This window comes from Pocillopora verrucosa, chromosome 7 (genome assembly GCF_036669915.1).
Source record: "Pocillopora verrucosa isolate sample1 chromosome 7, ASM3666991v2, whole genome shotgun sequence".
In the NCBI taxonomy this organism is placed as follows: Eukaryota; Metazoa; Cnidaria; class Anthozoa; order Scleractinia; family Pocilloporidae; genus Pocillopora; species Pocillopora verrucosa.
Genome location: NC_089318.1, coordinates 20,169,652 through 20,189,707, shown reverse-complemented (window position 1 = coordinate 20,189,707; position 20,056 = coordinate 20,169,652). Strand labels below are relative to the sequence as shown.

Below are 20,056 nucleotides of genomic sequence, written 5' to 3'. Positions count from 1 at the left end.
ACCAACCCCTCCCGAGTCTAAAAGTATAAGGGCTCGAACTTTGGCCACGTCAACTTATCTTTGTCTTTCTTTTTCTTCTCTTTTCTTTCCTTTTTCCTTTTTTTTTTCCCTTTCAATCGACAATTTTTTTAAAGGATATGTTAGACTTGTTCAGATTAAAACGCACATGTGAGAACGTTGACGACGTAGCTTTCATGTTCAATCGATAACAAGTCCAAAAGCAAGGGCGAGACGCTGAAAAACATCGAACTAAACCCAACAAATCAAAATGAATCCGAAGAAACCCAATCAGATTCGTTCAACGATGGCCAGAGTCGAAGCTGATCCAGATCACAAGAATCGTTACGAATGTCGCACTGTAGTCCGCCATTTTGAAAACCGTGAGGGGCTTGGGGAAGGTTTACGGATTTACGCGACACCGTAACAGTGCCTAGGGCTTTCCAAGAAGGTAGGCACGTTAAGCAAAAAAGAGTGAAAAGCTTACGTTGAATAAACTGGATGTAAGCCAAGAATCTGGGCCGACTACATGAGATGGAAGCCAACTGGTCAACTTTTTTTTTTAAGATAATATGAAACGACAAATAACACGTTTGTAGCAGGTGAAGAAAGACTTCTTACCCAGTTTGGGTACTCAAAATATTTAACTGCAAACGGAGACGCAAATATTTGTTTGAAACCTTGTTGTGCCCTTTTTATTTTCTTGAGGGCACAACTTCTTCATTACGGACATTCCAGTTATCAGGTGTCAAAACGTGACCCAAGCTTTTTCTCTTTTCCGCGAGGCTCGCGCTCGCTTTTCTTAGGGTCACGCGACGTCAATCAGCCTAGCCAGTCATTGTTCTCAATCAGATTTTCTCTGTGCGTGGTGAAGCTGAGGAAGTGACTAAAGCGAGGTGAGTACATAAACATTAAGTTCTTCAAGTGACGAGAGTTATTAATGAATATTTGGCCAAAGAAACAATTAAGCACAGTATCAACATTAAGCTGACTAGTTGACATATAGTAAAACTACACCAGAAGCCGAAATTTTGTCCGTGTTGATATCCAGCAACTGAAAACTAATGATCATGAATTCGTGGATAGAAACACCGGCTGGCTCGATAAAATACTTAGTTGATGGGTACCTAGTATCCGCAGACGGATTATTTCTCAGGGTACGTTAAGAATTAGTAAAGAGGATGATCTAACGGTCGAAACATTGGACATATATCTGGACATAGAGGTGTCATATATGGCAATCAGAAGAGAGTTTTCAGTTTTGCAGTACCTCGTTCTTTTATGAAAATGGATTATTCTTGTTTCCAATCCTGCAACACACTGGTTTTCAGGAGTCCACGGTATCTGAGACATCGACGTCAACAAAGGGGAGGGAAAGGAAACGACCGGGTGCACTTCAACGAAAACTTAACGCGCGTAAAGGTTGAACAGGAAGACAATTCCTCAAATATTTTCACGTATGTAAACTTACTGTCGTGTGATAATTGCGTGACCCAATATTCAGACATTAGTTTAACAGTTGTCAGTTCAAACCCCCTTACCCCCCTCCTTCGCATCATCCTCGATAATAAACCAGGCGATAACTTGGGGAAATTCGCCATGCACCACATCTTTCCCAGAGTCGGCTGTTTAGCCGTTGCTTTTTAAGGCTTGGAAAAATGAAATGGCGTTGTCACGCCCCTGAGTCATGAAAAGGGAAAAGATGTCGCTTTCCACAGCGACTTTCTGCACGCATCAGAAAAGACTTCAGAAGCTTTGTTTTAAATTGATGGTACTGTCCCTCTACCAATCTCTAGCTTTTGGCCAGAGTAGTGTGCGATTATCAAAAATGGGTTCGTTGGCGAAGTAAAGGTAGAGGGTGACAACATCAGAAATCTCAAGTAGGCTGTCATTAAATTACCCCGCTTCCTTTTGTAAATATTAAATGTCGTAATTCAATAGCGTTTTATGCCTGCGTCAGTCTTCACTAGGACAATAACAAATTGAAACTTGAAACTATATCGAAAATGGAAACACGAATGGAACAGCGACCGTGAGAATGAAGAGCCTAAAGTGTACGAGTAAACAAATGTTTTTGTTTTGTTTTCATGTATTTACGTCTTTGTGCTTTCAATAACACTTTTTGGCTGATGTGTAACCCTCACTTGAAATATATGAGAGGAACCTGTCTTTCTCACATAAGAACGTATTCTTATTACCGGTATTTAGCCACTATTTGCGTCACCCAGAGCATTAGAGCAGCTAACCTACGTGTTGAATGACATCATGAGTTAATGAAGTTCTCTTTTACCAGCAGATATTTCTAATCTTATTTTACCCTAGTCTGGTCAAAACAGCAACACGTCAACACCTCAACACGTCAGTGTTAGTCGGGTACACATCAGATGATTAATTTTAAATAATAACTGATTGAAACACTCCACAGAACGTTTTCCAGAATGCACAGGAGATTTGCTCAAGCATTAAGACGTTTAGCCTTCAAAGAAGGAGAGTTGCCTTCAGACAAGCCCATACTTTTGCAATCAGCTGAGGAACATGCAGAGGACCAGAATCACACCGAGACGGAAGATGACTCATGGATCTTGCAAGAAGATCTAGAACGCATAAAACCAAGCAAGCAGCAGTCCAACCATCGTCTATTGTGGTTGGCCGTTGTCACGTGTTTAATTTTGTTCCTTGTCCTCCTTGTGAGTCTGCTGGTATTGTCTAGGAAAATTGGTCATGGATGTAAATGCTCGGAACAAAATGGTTTGTTTTTTGAAAATCACCCGTAATTTCTTGATATCTTCCATTTAAGGCCTTCCTGCAAAGCTTGACTTTATGTGTTTTATTTGCTTTAACTCTTTCTACTTCAGGGCCTCAACACCTTGAAAGTCAAACACCCGAGAAGAAATTTGAAAGGAAAAATACGACAAGCAATTCTGAATTGGTAAGGGCTTAATAGAATGGATGGGGAGGGGAGAGTTCGCCATGAAGTGGCTCATACTGCCGCTGTACCTAATTTCTTCTCTGTCAGTGGGCTCATGTGTACGAGGCAAGAAGGACTGGTAAAGAGGTAGATGGAAAATCGAGCACTGGAGGAGATTTATGCCATGTAGATTCTTCGGATTTACTAGTTACCGCAAAGAAAAAAAAAGAAGAAAAACTCCTCCAAAGGGGAGATCGAGAGACATCCTCTTCCCTTAGATACACCGCTGGAACTAGCTAAGCAAAATATTGGTCTGCAATAAGAGACCGGTGCAGTTAATGTTTATCTGGATGAACCACACAGGATCTGTTATGCATGCAATAAGCTCCTGTCATTCTAATTGGATTTCTTAATTTCAGCTCAAGTACCTCCAGTTTTTGAATGAGACATTGAAGTCCACATTGAATAAAAGAAACGATGACCTTGCTGAGCTAAAAAGCACTGTAAAAAGGGTAACGCTATCTGTAAGTTTTTACCTTGTTTCCTAAGAAATGAGTCATTTCTTTTAACCGACGGTATAACTGGTAACAAACGTCAGTTACTTTTACTGATCGGAATTATCCCTCAAGGTTGAAAACCTTCACTCTGCTATGAAGGATGTGAGAGCCGCAATGAATGGAACAAAGAACGACCTTGCCAAAATGAAGAGAACTGTAACCACGGTAAAGATTTTAATGTTTTTGCTCAATAAATTCTAGAAATGTCCCTTGACAATGATCATTTTAACTCAGAAAATGATTAAAAGAACTGTAACAACGGTAAAGATTTTAATGTTTTTGCTCAATAAATTCTAGAAATGTCCCTTGACAATGATCATTTTAACTCAGAAAATGATTAAATGCCATTTCCGAGGTAATCTTTTCATTCAAAATTCACTCCATCTACCATTAAAATTATTTCCCAACGTGAAAAAAGACCTTAACTGCCTCATCTCAAAACATCGTCTCTTCACATGTTGATCTTGTGTAATGGAAATCTTTGGCAACATCCGTTTCATTCATGTCAGTCTGTTTCCTAAGAAATGAGTCATTTCTTTTAATCGACGGTATATCTGGTAACAAACGTCAGTTACTTTTACTGATCGGAATTATCCCTCAAGGTTGAAAACCTTCACTCTACTATGAAGGATGTGAGGGCCGCAGTGAATGGAACAAAGAACGACCTTGCCAAACTGAAGAGAACTGTAACAACGGTAAAGATTTTAATGTTTTTGCTCAATAGATTCTAGAAATCTCCCTTGATAATAATCATTTTTAACTCAGAAAATGATTAAATGCCATTTCCGAGGTACTGTTTTCATCCAAAATTCACTCCATCTACCATTATAAATTATTTCCCAACGTGAAAAAAGACTCTCACTGCCTCATCACTACACATGTAGATCTTGTTTAACGGAAATCTTTGGCAACATCCGTTTCATTCCTGTCAGTTTTAAATTTTCTTTGCTCTTCATGGATTGCATAGCATACACATCTAAAGACAAATACATTTAAGATTTCATGCAATATTTAATTAAAAGGAAAATATATTTTGTAGCGTTTTGCTAATGACACTGAAGTATGTTCATCATGTATGATTCGCGTTAACTGTAGCAGCATTTCAGGCGGCTTGTAAGTATGATGAATCCCAAGGGGCTATAGATGATGTAACGCTCGCTGTATCCTGCATCAATAAACGAGATGCCCGGTCCGGATGCTGTGTTCGTGTTTATTAAGATTAGTTTAAAAATATTTATAATCGTTTCAGGGTGATTAGAGTATAAATGATTCTCCTGAAATATGCTTTTCATATAATGTTTCAAAGCAAAAACTACTTATGGAAATGTTACCAATTACTTCTTACCGTCTCAACCAAGTAAAAGGAAATTTAGAAATCAAGAACAAAGATTTGTGCCTTAAAACAGAGTAACTAAAAAAAACAACACTGAAGTGAACTGTGTTTGGCTTCATGGGGGCAAGGTATTAGGAAAACAGAAAGACTAATCGTTTATTTGCTATGCAGCTGGAACTCTTCAATTCGTCCTTAAATCAGGTGAACTCTAAGTTGACCCGAACAAGCAATGATATCTCCAAACTTTACAGCACTGTGACTAAGGTAAAAGTGTACTCGATTGTTGCAAATGTGAAACAATATCAGTTCAAGATTATTGGTGCCTTGAAAAGTTGTGAACATTGTTTCAGCTCCACAGGAACGAACACATTTCTGAAGGGTCAGAGTATGCTATTGAAACTCTGTTATCTTGTTTACAGCTGGAAAATTACAACTCATCCCTTAACGAGGTGAAATCCAAGTTGGATAGATCACGAATTGATCTATCAGAGCTTAACAGCACCGTAACCAAGGTAAAATTGAGTTCACACACATATGAAGATTTCGTATGACTAGACAAGTTCATCCTAACTACGTTCCTGTTCAAATGCTGTGAATACAATTATCACTTAACGTGAAAATCTTTATTCGTCCTCTAACCAGGTAAAGTCTACATTAGACAGAAGAAGTAAGGATGTAACAGACCTGAAAAGTACTGTGACGAAGGTAAACATTTATGTAATGGTCGTGCCTGTGACATAGCTAGAAATTAGAATTTTATTTGCCCGTTTGGTCTGCTTGCAGTACTTTGGTAATGCTCTGGCAGATTAAGTTATTTAAGTTTGTTTTTAAATCCTAAATTTATAGCGATTATAAAAGTTAGCGTTTCTATCTACTTTTCTCGCCTTGTGTTTTTGGTTTTATCCTTTATAATTGTCCACTGTTTGGACATTAGTCATTTTGTGAATTTGAATTTTGTATTTAGTAATTCTCAGTTTTTCCCTCTGCATTCACTTGCGCACAAATTGACGTACATACTAAAAAACATTTCGTTTCGTCTGATCACCAGGATACATCCTACTAATCCGACATTTTGCGCTCACGATCTTTTTGATACTTATATCTCCTGGCAAGTTAAGCAACATTTTCCTTTAAATATAAGTTAATAAAGGTTCCATTTTAATTTTGGATACCGCTCTTCCTGCTTTAGGTGAAGTCTAAGTCAGATAGAACCAGCGATGATGTCTCGGTACTCAACTGTACAGTGACAAAGGTGAACATCGTCATCGAATAAGATCATCAGTGACACGCTTGGATGCTCCTGGTGTGCCACTCCTTTTTCTTACCATATCTTTACATTATATATATGTTATGTATTACTGAACACATGTACGACTACAGTGAGCCTATTTGTTAAAAATTAGCAGGGACGTTATCGAGCCACCGATAATGTGGCATCCATAGGGTTAATCGTTAGCGGTAAAACGGCCAAAAAATTCAGCTGTTGCTGACAGCAAAATTTTGTTGAATCTTTTTGGTACCTTCCGGAGCAGCATTTGAAATCAACTTTTTGATTAATGTCACTACCATTCGACTCCACGAAGCAAGTTCGTTTTCCTTCCATAGAAAGTCATAAAGATTAAAAGTAAAAGTCTCAAGCTGGTTTTTTCCGCTGTCTTTAATTCTTTTCGACGGAAATAATCGAAGAACAAATAGCAACGTAAATGTTGGCTATTGCGTGATAACTCTCCCGCGATTTTGTACCACGTGGCGCAAGGTAACCAATAAAGTCGCGCGAAAATTTCTGGGTGTGTTATCATGTTTTTTAACATTACAACCCATATTAAAATATGAATAAAAAAATGTAATCGTTATGATGGGGATCCTATTATATGTTTTTTTTCCTTCAGCTGGACAAAGCTATTCAAAGTAACTTAAGCGAGTCTTGCCAGAATGTGACCTGGAACTCAGCGTTCGAGGACTGCAAATTGAAATGCTGCTGTGCAGCCAATTCTTGCGAAGAAACTCGTAAGTATTCTTGAAATTCACAACTGGTCTTTAATATCATTATATCAAGGAGTGTGCATGTACAGCGATGCTCAAAAAATGTTTTTACTTTGCAAGTGAGATATTTAGCTAGTAGGGACTGGTCGTATTCATCTCCTGTAGGGCAAAAAAGAAAGGGGGTGAGAGGATTTTGGTTGTGAAACCATAAAATTTACCTGATCCTTATTGGGTAAAGTCTGTCTTGCCCATGAACACAACAACATAACCCGCCACTACATCTCAGGCCACTGCAATCCCCCCCCCCCCTCCCCGCTTCCTGCTTAGGCTCTGTAATATTCTTATTATGACCCCCTCCCCCTCCATCGTTGGAAGTTGATTTGCAGTCAATTTTCTATAGCCCCCTTTATACTCTGTTGGCGACGACTGATTTCCCCAAAAACAATGTGATGCCCCTAAATTCCCCCCCTCCCCCCACAGGCGATCAATAACGACTGGTGCCCTCCCTGTTGATGTTTGAATTGAACTTCTTTGCTTTTCCTTTAGATATGTTTTATTGTAAGATTGAGGAAAAAAGCTTTCTTGAGAGATAAACTAATTTTTTAGTACGATAGTGTATTATCATTGCTCCCACACTTAAGTCACTTTCGGTATGGATCATGAGTTTTTCGCTGCTAGTCTTCTTCAGCATAGTCTGGCAAGAAACCTCTCTTGGGTCAAATAGGAGGGAAGTTGAACAATCTAATTCTTACTCTCTGGTTTCTTTTTCAAATTGAAGCCCCAGCCGCTGAAAGTTGTAAGGAGCTGTACAACAGAACTGGGTAAGTTCTTTCCATCCATCAGAACGCATTTTACAATAAATTAAAAATTAGAGAATGTGTTTTGCTGGTATCCCAAGCTGCCTTGGGTTCGACTGTCGCTGCAGGTTATAGAGACTCCGAATCGATACTTTACATGAACCTCTTCTTTCAAGAATTGATTATATTCGTTGTTTTTTATTTTCCTCACTTTTCAGATCTGATGTCAACAAGGCTTATCGTCTGAAGCTGGGGAAAAAGATCCTTCCAGTTTACTGTCACATGACAACACTTGATGGATGTGGGGGTGGTGGTTGGACCCTGGTGATGAAGATGGATGGTTCAAAGGTAAACATGAAACGATGCTCATAAAATGCTCGAAAAGACAGTTTCCTCTCTTCTTTTAATTATTAAAATGGTTCATAAAAATTCTTCTTCAAAAGTGTTCATTCGAATTTCGCAAATCTTAATCCATCATTTTTGCAAAAAAAAGTCAAAAGATTTTTAAATCAATTGAGTTCACGTGTTCTATTCCTGTTCAACGTAGACCGAAAAGTAGTGATTGTACTTTAAAAGATATAAATCACAGGCTTCAATGAAACAAAAACTTGTACAGTAGACTCAAGATAATTACAACCTCCAAGTGGAATTAGAGAGGTTCGGGTTGAGGGCCGAGATTTTGGAGGTAGTAATTGGGATTAAAACGGGAAAGGTGTTTACTGTGTTTCTATTCATGCATTTGAATTTCATTGTGGTACAAAGATGTTGGACAGAAATAATACGATTTGATTTGTTTTATTAATTAGGACACCTTTCATTACAATAAGTTAATTTGGACCAACACGCTAGGATACAACCCTTCTGCTGGCTCGATTGGGTTTGACGGGAATGAGACAATGTTACCAACATACTGGGAAACGAAATTCAGCAGGATCTGTCTCGGTATGAAAAGCGGCAAAAAAGTCAACTTCATCGCCATCAACAGGCCAGCTTCCTCCCTGTATTCTCTGATCGCTGATGGGAAATACCGCCATACCTCACTAGGCAGAGACAAATGGAAGTCACTGCTTCCTTCAAATGCGTCACTACAATCAAACTGCAACTGGGAAGGATTTAACGCAATGTGTGCAGGTTCTGGCGCCATACAACCCAGGGCTCGAATCGGTATCCTTGCTAACGAACAGTATCACTGCAACAGCTGTGATTCCAGGATCGGTTTTGGTACTGGAGGTCATCCTGACTACTCGAACTCGTGTGGAAATGTGGCAGTGCACCAATGGGGAGCCGATAATGGGGATAAAAACATCAAAACTATGGGCTACATTCTTGTTCAATAATGAAGAAGTAATAGTCCCTATTTGGCTCCAGAAGGAGCGAACAGTTTTTTATCAAAAGCAAAGCCTAAGAAAGACTGTGATTCTTAAGTAATGTCTAAGAATAAATTAATGAGCAAATGTTTTGTCTTGAATGGATGTTTGTGTACTTATCATCCCTAAAATGTTTTATGTAGCGCGAAAAACAAAACGCTTCCAGAGTCTACCATCAAAGCCATTAACAGCGTAGAATTTTGACCTTTATAGAATTGTTTGGTCCGATTTTTTGATGCTCATGAAATAAATGTTCAGTGAAGATTGTCATGACGCAGAGCGAAGGGAAACATCACCAATAATATTCTTTCAAAGAGTTTCGTTCGTACGATATGGCCCAATGTGTCATGTAACCTTGTTGCCTCCACTTGTAACTGGAACATAATATCGATCCACCTTTGTAATTTTGAAACTCCTCTATGTTCGAAATACTCGTAAGTCGTCTCTTTTATTTGTACAAAATGCCCATTTGAAAATAAGTAGGTTGTGTCTTCGTGCGTTTCTCCCGCAAAACGTTTTACAAACTAAACTTGGTTGCAAATAAACTATTTGGAATCAACATAATGACCAGCTCAGTTGGTAGAGAACTGCACCGGTATCGCAAAGGTCATGGGTTCAAATCCCGTACAGGCCTGAATTTTTTCCTCTACTGCGAAGTCACGTCTCTATCCTCAGATCACGTATGTGATTATCATATATTCACGTCAATTATTCATCACTTCACGGGTTTATTTGGAACCAACATGATGATCAGTTCCCAATTGTTAGCTTAATTGGTAGAGCACTGCACCGGTATCGCAGAGGTCATGAGTTCTAATCACGTACAGGCCTTACTTTCACTACTGTTCAAACAGTGTTTAATACTGCGAAGGTTGCTTTCATATTAACTGCTATCATTGAGCAGATATCTGGAACCACTAACCGTAAAGTAAGCCTTTCAAGTGGACAATTTATAGTGAGCGAACCATAACTCTGGCCTCTAAAATAAAGCTACCTCAAACTTGACAACTATATACCACTTTCCCCTCCTGCCCTTGTAGTTTTTACGAACAATTGGCTCCTTACGAGATCCAGATTGGAATTTTCATGTCGGTATTATGGCCATCTCAAGAAAATAGCACATTTCAGATTCTGCGATATCAAATTTCATATTTTGCTATGGTTAAATAATGATAGATGACACGACTGGAAACTAATCCTGATTTTGCTTATCGCCCATTAGCAACCGAGACGAAAAAAATTACAGGAACTACTTGAAGACGAAACTTTAGACGCAAAATCGATGAATTAAAATCGTTACAGCCCACTGTTTTCTTCATGAACTTAATATCATCTGATGTGAAACTTACTGCTTAAGAAACCAGTTTTCAGCTGAATAATGCATCTTGGTTTATCAGATACTGCACAATAAAGCTAGTTACGAGAAAGCTTACCCTTTCGACAGGTCGAATCTGAGTCGACCTCTGATTGCGCCCAGCGGATCATATTTAACAATTATCCACCGATGTGGAGGTGTACTGTGGTGGATATTTACCTCACCGCGACTTTCACCGACACTGAAGTGAATAATTTAGTATGTAGCATTCAGATATCGAAAGCTCAGCTTATATTTTTCAATATACCGAGAAAGGCTCAGAAATTAAACTCCTGACGCGCGAGGTGAATAATACTTTAAGTACTCACATGATTTATTAAGACTTCTTCAAAACAAATATTTGGTTTCATAAAAAGGGTTTTGCTTCTTAATCGTGGTAAAGTGCAATAATAATAAAGTATTATCGCTTGTCTCACGATATGGTCACTTACGGTTTGAATCGCGAAGTTTCAACTGCATACTGTTTGTCTTCACCAGGCGATAAGGTCGACAGGTTTCTAAAGCAGGATGCTCCGCCGCGATTGGCGCGTTTCGATCCTTGATATTAGTGAGTTGTTCCCTCGGCGGTCCGCTGACTACGGCTCTCCAGTTGTTGTGTTTTTAGATCGTGGCCGTCCACAATTCAGGGATTCCTATTCCACTGTCCCTGTTGGTGTTTTTAGGGTGAAGTCTTATGTGAATTGCCTCTTTAACCCTGCGAGTGTACCATTTAGGATCACGATCAATAATCAGCGATAAATGGTGCACTCACAGGGTCCAAGAGGCAATTCACATAAAGTTCATGAAGGAACAGTGGAATAGAAATTCCTGAAGCGTGGATGCCCACGATTACACGTCCTGCTCGCTAGGAAGACCCAAAACCAGTCGACCTTATCGCCTAATGAAGACTAGCAGTATGCAGTCGAAACGTCGCAATTCACATCATAAGTGACCATGTCGCGAGACAAACGATAATTCTTAAATATTAAAAATTACATGATTTAAAATAATATAAAACTTGTATAACATTCTTTAAATTACCACAGTTTGTGTCTTCATGGTCAATTAAACCCTTAACTCTTAAGATCTGATTGTTAGTTCACCCCCTAGCTGCCACTCATTTTCTTGTAAATTAGTTACGATAATTTAATGTTAGATCAAGAAAACAACTTTAACCTGGTAAGTCTACAGGACAATGTAAGGATAATGTAAAGATATATTACATGTTTATCACTTGTAGGAGTTAAAGCGTTTAGCTACTGAAGGAAAATTCATTCAAATTTCAGTTCAAAACCTATCGTAATTTCTGACTTAGAATTGTTATAGCATGTGACTTATAAGTCACTCAATTTTAAGACTTCTCCACGCACTTTATTCATTTTCAAACATTTTTTAAGTCTTAAATAAGTTCTGAAAAATCCACTTTACGACATGAAATTCTTTAGATGATTTTTCGAACATGAGAAGGATTTTTGACTCTGTCAGTTTCTAGCTGGGATTATTGTAATTATGAGTCTGAATTGATCTGCTGACATACTACTGTAGTAACAAAATTTAAGGGAGAGGATATTCCTTTCAGTAGCATCATTGCGAACATAGGGACTCTCTATTTCATATTTAGCGATTCTGATCTGGAAAAAAGTGTATTTTAGATCACAACAACAGGATTAACAGAAATTTTGCCTAAAACGATAAGAAAATAAAACAGAAGGGGAAAAATTGTGAAGTATGCCGAATAACCATAGAAATAAATTATTGCATTGAACTTCTTATATTAACTTTAGCCCAAGAAAAAACTCTCGCAAGAAGTTTTCTTGAAAAAAATTTCCTGCCTGTGAAATTGAAGACATCAACAATACAAAACAAAGCTTGCTGTAGCTTTAAAATGTCTCCCAACTCAAAATATATTTCCCCACGGTCCTTACCCAAGGATCGTACAAGAAACACATCGTGACATAAGTCGAGATTACATGGTGGTAAAATACAGTAGCAATGAAGAATGGACGTTTTTCTAACGATTTAGTCACTTCGAATGTGGATCTCAACGTCATTTTAGCAAAAAACGACAGCACCAACGACAAGAAAGTGACAAAACAAAAGAAAAACTTTATGATATTTCCAAACTGTCATTTGCGGACAAAATTTGGTAACATTTCCAACCTTCTTTCGCGGAAAAACGAACAGGAAATCACCCAAATTTAGCGTACTTTAAACAGAACAGAGAAACTACGTGGGCTAATTTATCATTATCACCATCGCACGCTTCTAAAGTAACTTAGCACTGATCTCAAATGTTGTGCCCGGCGGGAGTAGAACTAGCAGGACACTCCTACAGCGACATTATTCACCGTCGTGATCACTTGAGTACCCAAAAGTTTTATCCGCAAATTTCAGTGCCACCTTGGAGGCCATACTCGCTATCTGCTTGGTCGAAAAAGAGAATTCGCTGTTCGTGCACTTAAAAAGAATATGCCTTAAGTGAATTTTTCCGCCTGACGTAGTGTGCATAACAATTAGTTAACTTTAACTAACTTTCCATTAACAGTAACCTTCACATTGACCAGCCCCGACTGGAACCAACAGTTAATTTGCCAGTAATTAATTTTTATCGACGACTTCTCGCTTCAAAACGTCCGCAAGAGCTCGCCGCATCGCTAGTTTCTTTTCTCCATCTTTGTCGCTCTTTGCAGCCGGTGAAGGGACCTGCTCTCCTGCTGTGACCTGACGTGCTGCTCGGGAAGATGTCGGCCGGGCCTTCGGCTGTTGTTCGGTGTACTTCGTCAAGTTTTTCTCGCGTTCTTGCCTCTTCAGGTCCATGAGCTTGTCTCGCTGTTGTTTAAGATAGGCAGCTCGTCTTTTCATCTCCTCTTCGCTTACCTCCTTTGACTGTTAACACAAAGAGGTACGTTTGATGAAAATTGAGAAGTGACTTAGATTACAACAGTAAATTTAGAAGGTTCCGTGCAGAAACGCCATTGTGTTTCTTCGCAAAGGAGGTTTGAGGTGCGTGACAATAATCACCGTGTGTGACTGTTCTGCCTCAGTGATGGTGTGACAATGGTCACACTACAGAGCTAAACACGCAGCAGTATCTGAGAAGTTCGCATTTTTGTTGGCGTAACACTCTACACAAAACTACTGAGAAGGTAACAGACACAGAACGCTATTAGCCTATGTGTCGCAAAACCCAAACCCACCGAAAGAAGTAACCAGTGAAACAGAGCAAAGCTACCCATCGTAAGAAACTATTTCTCCATGAGAAGGTAAACGGTGTAGGAAAGAAATTGCTTAAATCACACTAAACTGTGAAAACCACCACACAGAAAACAATTATGAGCTAGTGAAAATTAGGTGAGACTTTCTAATTGAAACATTTTACATTCAATAACTATGTTGGTAAAATGATTTGAAATTCCCTATAAATCTATCTACTTAACGCCTGTTTGATATCAAACAGGCGTTAAGCGTGTGATGCGGTTGAACAAATAACCTAACTTAGGGCAGCTGTCTTTTGATGTAAATTAACTGCCTTGAGCGTGGATGCCCGAAACGCAATTTGGGAATGACGCGAGATTTATCGACCAATCACAGGGCAAAGAGAAGCAAATTTTGGAGTCCCTTTGACACCAACGAAAATTAGTGGAAGCCACATCTAAATTAAGCACCTGATAAAATCTTGGACCCAGGGCGAAACGAAGACAAAGGGCGAAACGAAGACAAAGGGCGATTTCGGATTAACGCACAAATTTACTTAACGGGCTTCCATAACGTTGGAGTACTTTCTCGCGTGATAAGCGATTATCACGCGCGCGCGCAAACACTCGACAAGTTTACCTGCGTTGGCGTGACACTGGCATTGTTAGCAGCGTCCTCCTTGGCGCTTTTTAACCATCCTTCTGCTGCATTAACTGGTGTATCTGCTTTCTTTGTCTTTACTGACAGGGGCGGTAACCCAGAAGCCTGACTTTTAGGCTGAGTGGGGGACTTAGATTTCACAGGGGAGGGTTTAGGTGCTGTCTTACTCGCAGCAGGAGGGGCTTTAGTCGCCGCTTTACTTTCTGCAGGGGAGGGCTTGGGAGCAGGTTTGGCCTCAGCAGAGGTGGGCTGAGGAAAACCTTTTGATGTTGATTTTTTCACTTCGTCCCGCAATTTCTCCACCTCGGCTGTCTGCATCTTTTGTGCCTCCAATGATATCTGAAGTGCTTTTTCTAGCTCATCTTGCTCTCTTTTGGCTATTTCGGTTAGCCTTAAAAAAATTAAATAATTAAAATTAGCAGAAAAACAAGACGTTTCGATATCACCTTAGCTTACAAGCAGGCCTTCATTCTATGTACTGCAGGACGCACCTTACTCCGCCTCCGGGAAGATTTGAGACAAGTTAGGGACAGCTCTGTCGAGGGTCTGGCACTAATATTCAGTTCCAGACCCCTTACAGACCTCTCGCGGGTTCGCGTAGATCAAGGCCTTAAAATTTCCCGCGGGCAAATAAACGCCCGGGCCAAAGCGCTCATCATAAAGGCCTTACCCAAAGGCTACTATCACTTTGAAATCATTTTCTAGCGAAAAAATAATTGCTTCGATCTTTGCAGAAATTTGAATGGTAAATTTAAAGAATATAGAGAATTGCACATAAATGAAATAAAGCTGAGAACCGCTAAAACGGCTAAAAAATCCCAAATGCTGTTGCAGTAACAACGTCAAAAGAGTGAGACAGTTCCACTAAATGGTTGTTAAACGTTTCCCTCAAAATGTCATGGAATATCCAAGGAGGATGTAGAAGTTTCACCCTTTGGAGAAATTATGATATAACTTTCCATTAAAATATCACCCTTGAAACAAACATGAAGGTCACATGAACAGAGGAAATGATCCCTGAGCAAAGAAGCTCTTGATCGTTAAACAAACTCTCCTTGACAGTACCTTGGGAAATATATAGTGTACAGTAGAAAGAATATACAGAGAGTAATTAGACTGTTAAAGGTTAAACGATTCACTTTAGAACAAAGAGTGAGTGTTGATGACCTAATACCCAAAAAATATCCACAATTAAGAGAGAAGAGAATTTTTAAAACCTATTTGTCACTTGGAGCCTTCTTTTCCAAGTTTTTCCAGTGTTTGCGAAGATAAAGATGTTCCAGGGGTGTAGAAGATAAAGGCTCAGAAGATGAAAAAAAAAAAAAAAAAAAACAAATGTTACAGAGCACACAGGTAAACAAGGAAGTAGTCAGCTGATGGAGTTGGGTTGCAGAAATTGAAAGGCATAGACAGCCACTTTTAACTTTTACAAGTGGAAAGGAAAGGAAGCACGCCCCTTTTTGGGTTAACAGAAGAAATATGTAATTGTGAAAAATCACATTATTGAAATAGAAATTGTGTAACAAATTTGCTAACCCAATGGGATAAGATGATGTACGCCAGTTGTTAAAGATCATATGAATGATTAAGAAAAATTGTGCTGCAGCATATCAAAGTCAATGTTGTCCACAATGTCACATACCTGTTTAGAACAGTATGTGGAGAATATCCTTACTCATGTTAGGGTCTAAAGAGGTAATTTAGTGTTATCAACTGAGTTGGTAACATAAATTGGCCACCGCAAAGAGTTTTAAAGCTAACTTTTCAAGCATTAGCCCTTTGTCTGAGTGAATGACAAAGGGCTAATGCCAGAAACATCAGCTATGAAACTTTTTACGCAGGCCAATTTACAGTGTCAACTCAGTTGATAATACCAAATTACCCTGTTATATTCTCCCACCAATGCAGCGCCACAGTTTCTTTAGAACCTTACCCCCTTATTTATTAGCGCGTAAAGGGTTGAATACTCAAAGTCACTTCATTATGGAAACCAACACAAGTTCCACTGGTGTGCAGTTCTTGATGCAAGGGCAAGATAAAAAATATTGATGGCAGTAGAAAATAGATCAATTACTTTCCGAAGTTCAAATCAGCAAGAAACACTGTCAGTATCATTCAGTGACTCATGTGATATCATTTGGAACAACAGTGCAGTAACTCCACAATTGCTATAGAAATTAAAGGATCTTGCATGGGCAACACCAGAATTAAAATAAAAAAAAATTTTTTAACACAACAGAGCAACTCCAACTATATTGCTTTCAATTATTTTCAATCACATCATCTTGGACCTTCTTCATCAACTACACTTTCTAGTGTTGACAAAAACAAAGATCCTCAAATGGAATAATGAAGATAGACTCAGATGATAAGAGAGAAGATTAAAAAGAATAAATTTCAAAATAAACAATTAGATTAGTCCTATTAGATGTGACAGCTCTTCAGAGAAATGCAGTTATTTTACAGTATGCGACTTATTTAGAAAAATGTCTCAGTTTAGTCAATTAATTTCAGTGAGAAACCTGGTGCTTGAATAGTCTTTTTTTTATTTCACCATTATTAAAAGCAGGTTTTGCTGAAATTTCTTTTGCCGAATCATACACTCCTAGTCAGATAAACATTTTAACTCTCTGCAAGATAAAATATTGTGGAGGCGCAGTGGCCTCATGGTTAGTGTGCTTGACTCTGGATCGGGTGGTCCAGGTTCGAGCCCTGGCCAGGGTCATTGTTTTGTGTTCTTAGGCAAGACACTTTACTCTCACAGTGCTTCTCTTCACCCAGGTGTACAAATGGGCACCAGCAAATGTGCTGGGGGTAACCCTGCGATGTATTAGCATCCCATCCCAGCTGCTTCATGCTAAGAAAACTGGAGTCAAGCACCAGCCCCATGGGCCACTTGGGCCTGTATAAAGGCTAAGATAAAATATTGGAAACAAACAATGTAAACAACTGCTACCTTTTACTTTCTTCTGTAGATTCTGCCAAAGTCCTTTCAAATTCTTGCTCTGTTTTAGCCTTGGCATCTTTTTGTTTAGACTCAAACTCTTCCTTAGATCTCCTCAAAACCTCCTGCATGATAGCATCTTCATCTGCACCTGGAGGTGGAGGAACAGAACTGGATGGAGCCATAGGAACTGACTTGGGTGGAGCCACAGAAACAGGCATCGGTATTTGATTTTGCATAGGTATTGGCATGGGCATTTGGACATTATGAACTTGCTGGAGAAGCTGCAGAGCCTGTAGTTGAAGCTCAATATTTTTCTGAATCATCAGTCGCTTGAATACCTCATAGTCTTCAGCAGCCCACATGTGATCAAAGACATCCTGTTGAAATAGATACAGAAGGAAAGTTTTAGACTTAACAGTTGAACACCTGTCAGCAATAAAAGTTTAAGAGGCAGAAGTGAGAACAGCACAGAATTCAGTATTTACAAGTAAAATATGCAATTCTCATGACAAGAAGGAACATTCCTTAACCTTCTGACTCATAAGAGCTATTAGTGTCTATTTTTCCTAACAATATCACCCCTCGATCACACAAACCACCTAAAGAAGCTCTTGATTGTTACACAACTTCTTCTTTTTAACTCCTTAGGAAATGTATAAGGGAAGGTATGGAGAAAATGTATACTGATGCTAGGGTGTAAAGCTTAAGGGTTATTACCTAGAAAAAAGATGGAATGCTGTGGGCTAGTGTAAATGTGATCAGCACACAAAATTGCTTAAGTCTAGATGTTTGTATGACTCAGGATGTGGCACATCTTTTTGATCTGATTTACTGACCCTGTTTATAGAATTGAACTGTGGACTGCTTCTTCCTTCCTGACAAGCTTTCATGAACTGTTCTTCTGATATTCCTACATCTTTTATAAAGCTTGATAACAAAGTGTCCACCTTTCAAGATAATAATAACAATAACATTAATAATATTGCTGAGGGTACCCATCACTACAGATGTAAAAAATAAATAAATAATAAATAAGCTAATAAATAAATAGCACCAAACACAATGTCTTATGAAACAATTTCTGGTGCCAAATTTTAATACAACATCGATGGGTTAAAATCAATTTTCTTTCATGTTACACACAGGATGAATTTCAAATGAACAAGTCCTACCTGACAGATACTTCAAGAAAATTGCATTTAAATAAAACCTTAGTATACAACTGGGTTTAAAAGAAAGCTATAAAAATAAGCAATAAAAATCATTGTATGTAACTTCTTGAGTTGCTATTGGAACAGGATGCGAATGTGACTGGAATTAAATTTTTTTAAAATTGGAGTTTTTCTCTGTTTGAGTTTAACCTACTCAAGAATCTTGAAGGATACATAGTTCTCAACTGTGTTCAAAATAAGCAGTGAAAAAATAAAGGGTGCCTCAGGACTAAACTTGGCAAGTAGTGAATGTAAAATGTGGTCACAGGTACACTGACTTATTACAGGTACTGAGAACTTGAGGAAGGGACACTCTTATTTGTCAAAATATCTCAAGGAAATTATCAATATTCATTAGAGTTGAAAACGAATAAATCATCAGTGGATACATATAAATAAATATAGATATATATAGTGTAAAATTTTGACTTAATACATAAAACAGTGCTCAATACATAGGAATAGAGCGATGTATATATCGTGGTAGGAAAAAGACAATATATATAATATATATATATATATAATATACATATATATATAATATATATATATATATATATATAATATATATATATATATATATATTGAGATAGGGAAAAAACAAAGAGACAACACTTTAATCCCTACAAGCCTGTTTGGTGATTACTCACTCATCAGGAGATTTTAAAATTTTTTTCCCTATCTCAATATATATGGCGCTCTACTTCTACGTATCGAGCACTGTACTACGGAAAAATCGAAACTCAGACTTCCTATATATGTATGTATATATATAAATTTCTCATTGGTTTTACTGGAGTTCATGAAAATCATAAAGAGGCAATATTTGATAAAGTACATGTAAACTTGACTATGAAAAATTAAAAACCCCGTCAGTAAAAATTCAAAACTAAGCAAAATAACCAACGATGTACCGAACAAATTATCTCAGCAAGTGCATGTCTGTGTGATACATTTATTATTAAATGTTTTGACAATCATTTGAGTTATGACTACCAGAGTTGCTTTTTGAACTCAAATACCATTCTTGACCTATGGTTTGAGTCATTGAGCCAGTTGGTGCCTTGTCGTTTTGTTTGACTATGACAGGGCGACAGCTGGGAAACAACAATTGATCCATTTAAAGGTAAGCTTTCACAGGCTTTGAAAACCTTTCCGGTGTAGAACACGTAAAAACTAAAAATCGGTCCCACTAAGACGAAACACTCTATCTTATCTACAGAAACGGAGGCGAGGGGATGAAAACGATTTGATCACAACCTCGCATTTTCCGATAGGTTGCAAGAGCAACAACTCATTACGTTCAAGTACATTCCTAGTGAAGGCAAACACGAGAGAGATATAAGCGCCTAACATTTACAAAAGTAAAGCTTAGAAAATATAAGTAAGCTAACGTAGAGAGTGGATTGTCATTTCTTGTCATTTCTTACCATTTCCTTGTACTTTTTGTGTATTTCCTGATATGCTTCGTGGTTTTCGCCGTCAGGATCAAATACTTGAAAAGATGGAAAACAAAAATTTAATTTCTCTTGAGGAAATATCACTAAGCGTCACGAGCACTCGACTTCGATAGTAGAAAAAAAAAACCAACTACAAAGGAAAACTGTTCTTACCAAGCGAATTTTGTTCTATGAAAGTACGCACTGGATAATTCCATATTGGTGAAGTTAAAAAGCCGCCAACGGCATCGAAAATGAACTCCCCTTCGACAGTAGCCATCTTCTTGAGACTGTGTTCCGCAGTTGAC

General features: G+C 38.4%; 2 protein-coding genes across 5 annotated transcripts; one reads left to right on the top strand and one right to left on the bottom strand.

Moving 5' to 3' along the window:
- The first annotated feature begins 786 nt into the window (after positions 1 to 786).
- Positions 787 to 9,043, top strand: LOC131781833 (deuterosome assembly protein 1). 4 transcript variants are annotated; one of them, XM_066169669.1, is made up of 15 exons: positions 789 to 893; positions 1,329 to 1,454; positions 2,423 to 2,745; positions 2,853 to 2,926; positions 3,325 to 3,429; positions 3,535 to 3,627; positions 4,065 to 4,157; positions 4,967 to 5,059; positions 5,215 to 5,307; positions 5,438 to 5,500; positions 5,985 to 6,047; positions 6,685 to 6,802; positions 7,557 to 7,599; positions 7,794 to 7,923; positions 8,382 to 9,043. In XM_066169669.1, the coding sequence occupies exons 3-15, from the start codon at positions 2,436 to 2,438 to the stop codon at positions 8,910 to 8,912; spliced, it is 1,809 nt and encodes a 602-aa protein (XP_066025766.1). In that variant the 5' UTR covers positions 789 to 893; positions 1,329 to 1,454; positions 2,423 to 2,435; the 3' UTR covers positions 8,913 to 9,043. The 4 variants fall into 4 exon arrangements, with proteins under 4 accessions (XP_066025768.1, XP_066025766.1, XP_066025767.1 ...); XM_066169670.1 differs by having other exon boundaries at positions 2,320 to 2,745; XM_066169671.1 differs by lacking the exon at positions 1,329 to 1,454 and having other exon boundaries at positions 787 to 893.
- A 2,385-nt stretch (positions 9,044 to 11,428) lies between these two features.
- Positions 11,429 to 20,056, bottom strand: LOC131781832 (cilia- and flagella-associated protein 36-like). The gene is made up of 6 exons (XM_059098547.2): positions 19,923 to 20,056; positions 19,740 to 19,804; positions 17,935 to 18,045; positions 17,108 to 17,475; positions 14,131 to 14,542; positions 11,429 to 13,182 (listed from the first exon to the last, which is right to left on the bottom strand). Exons 1-6 carry the CDS (start codon positions 20,026 to 20,028, stop codon positions 12,895 to 12,897), a joined length of 1,350 nt encoding a protein of 449 aa, XP_058954530.2. The 5' UTR covers positions 20,029 to 20,056; the 3' UTR covers positions 11,429 to 12,894.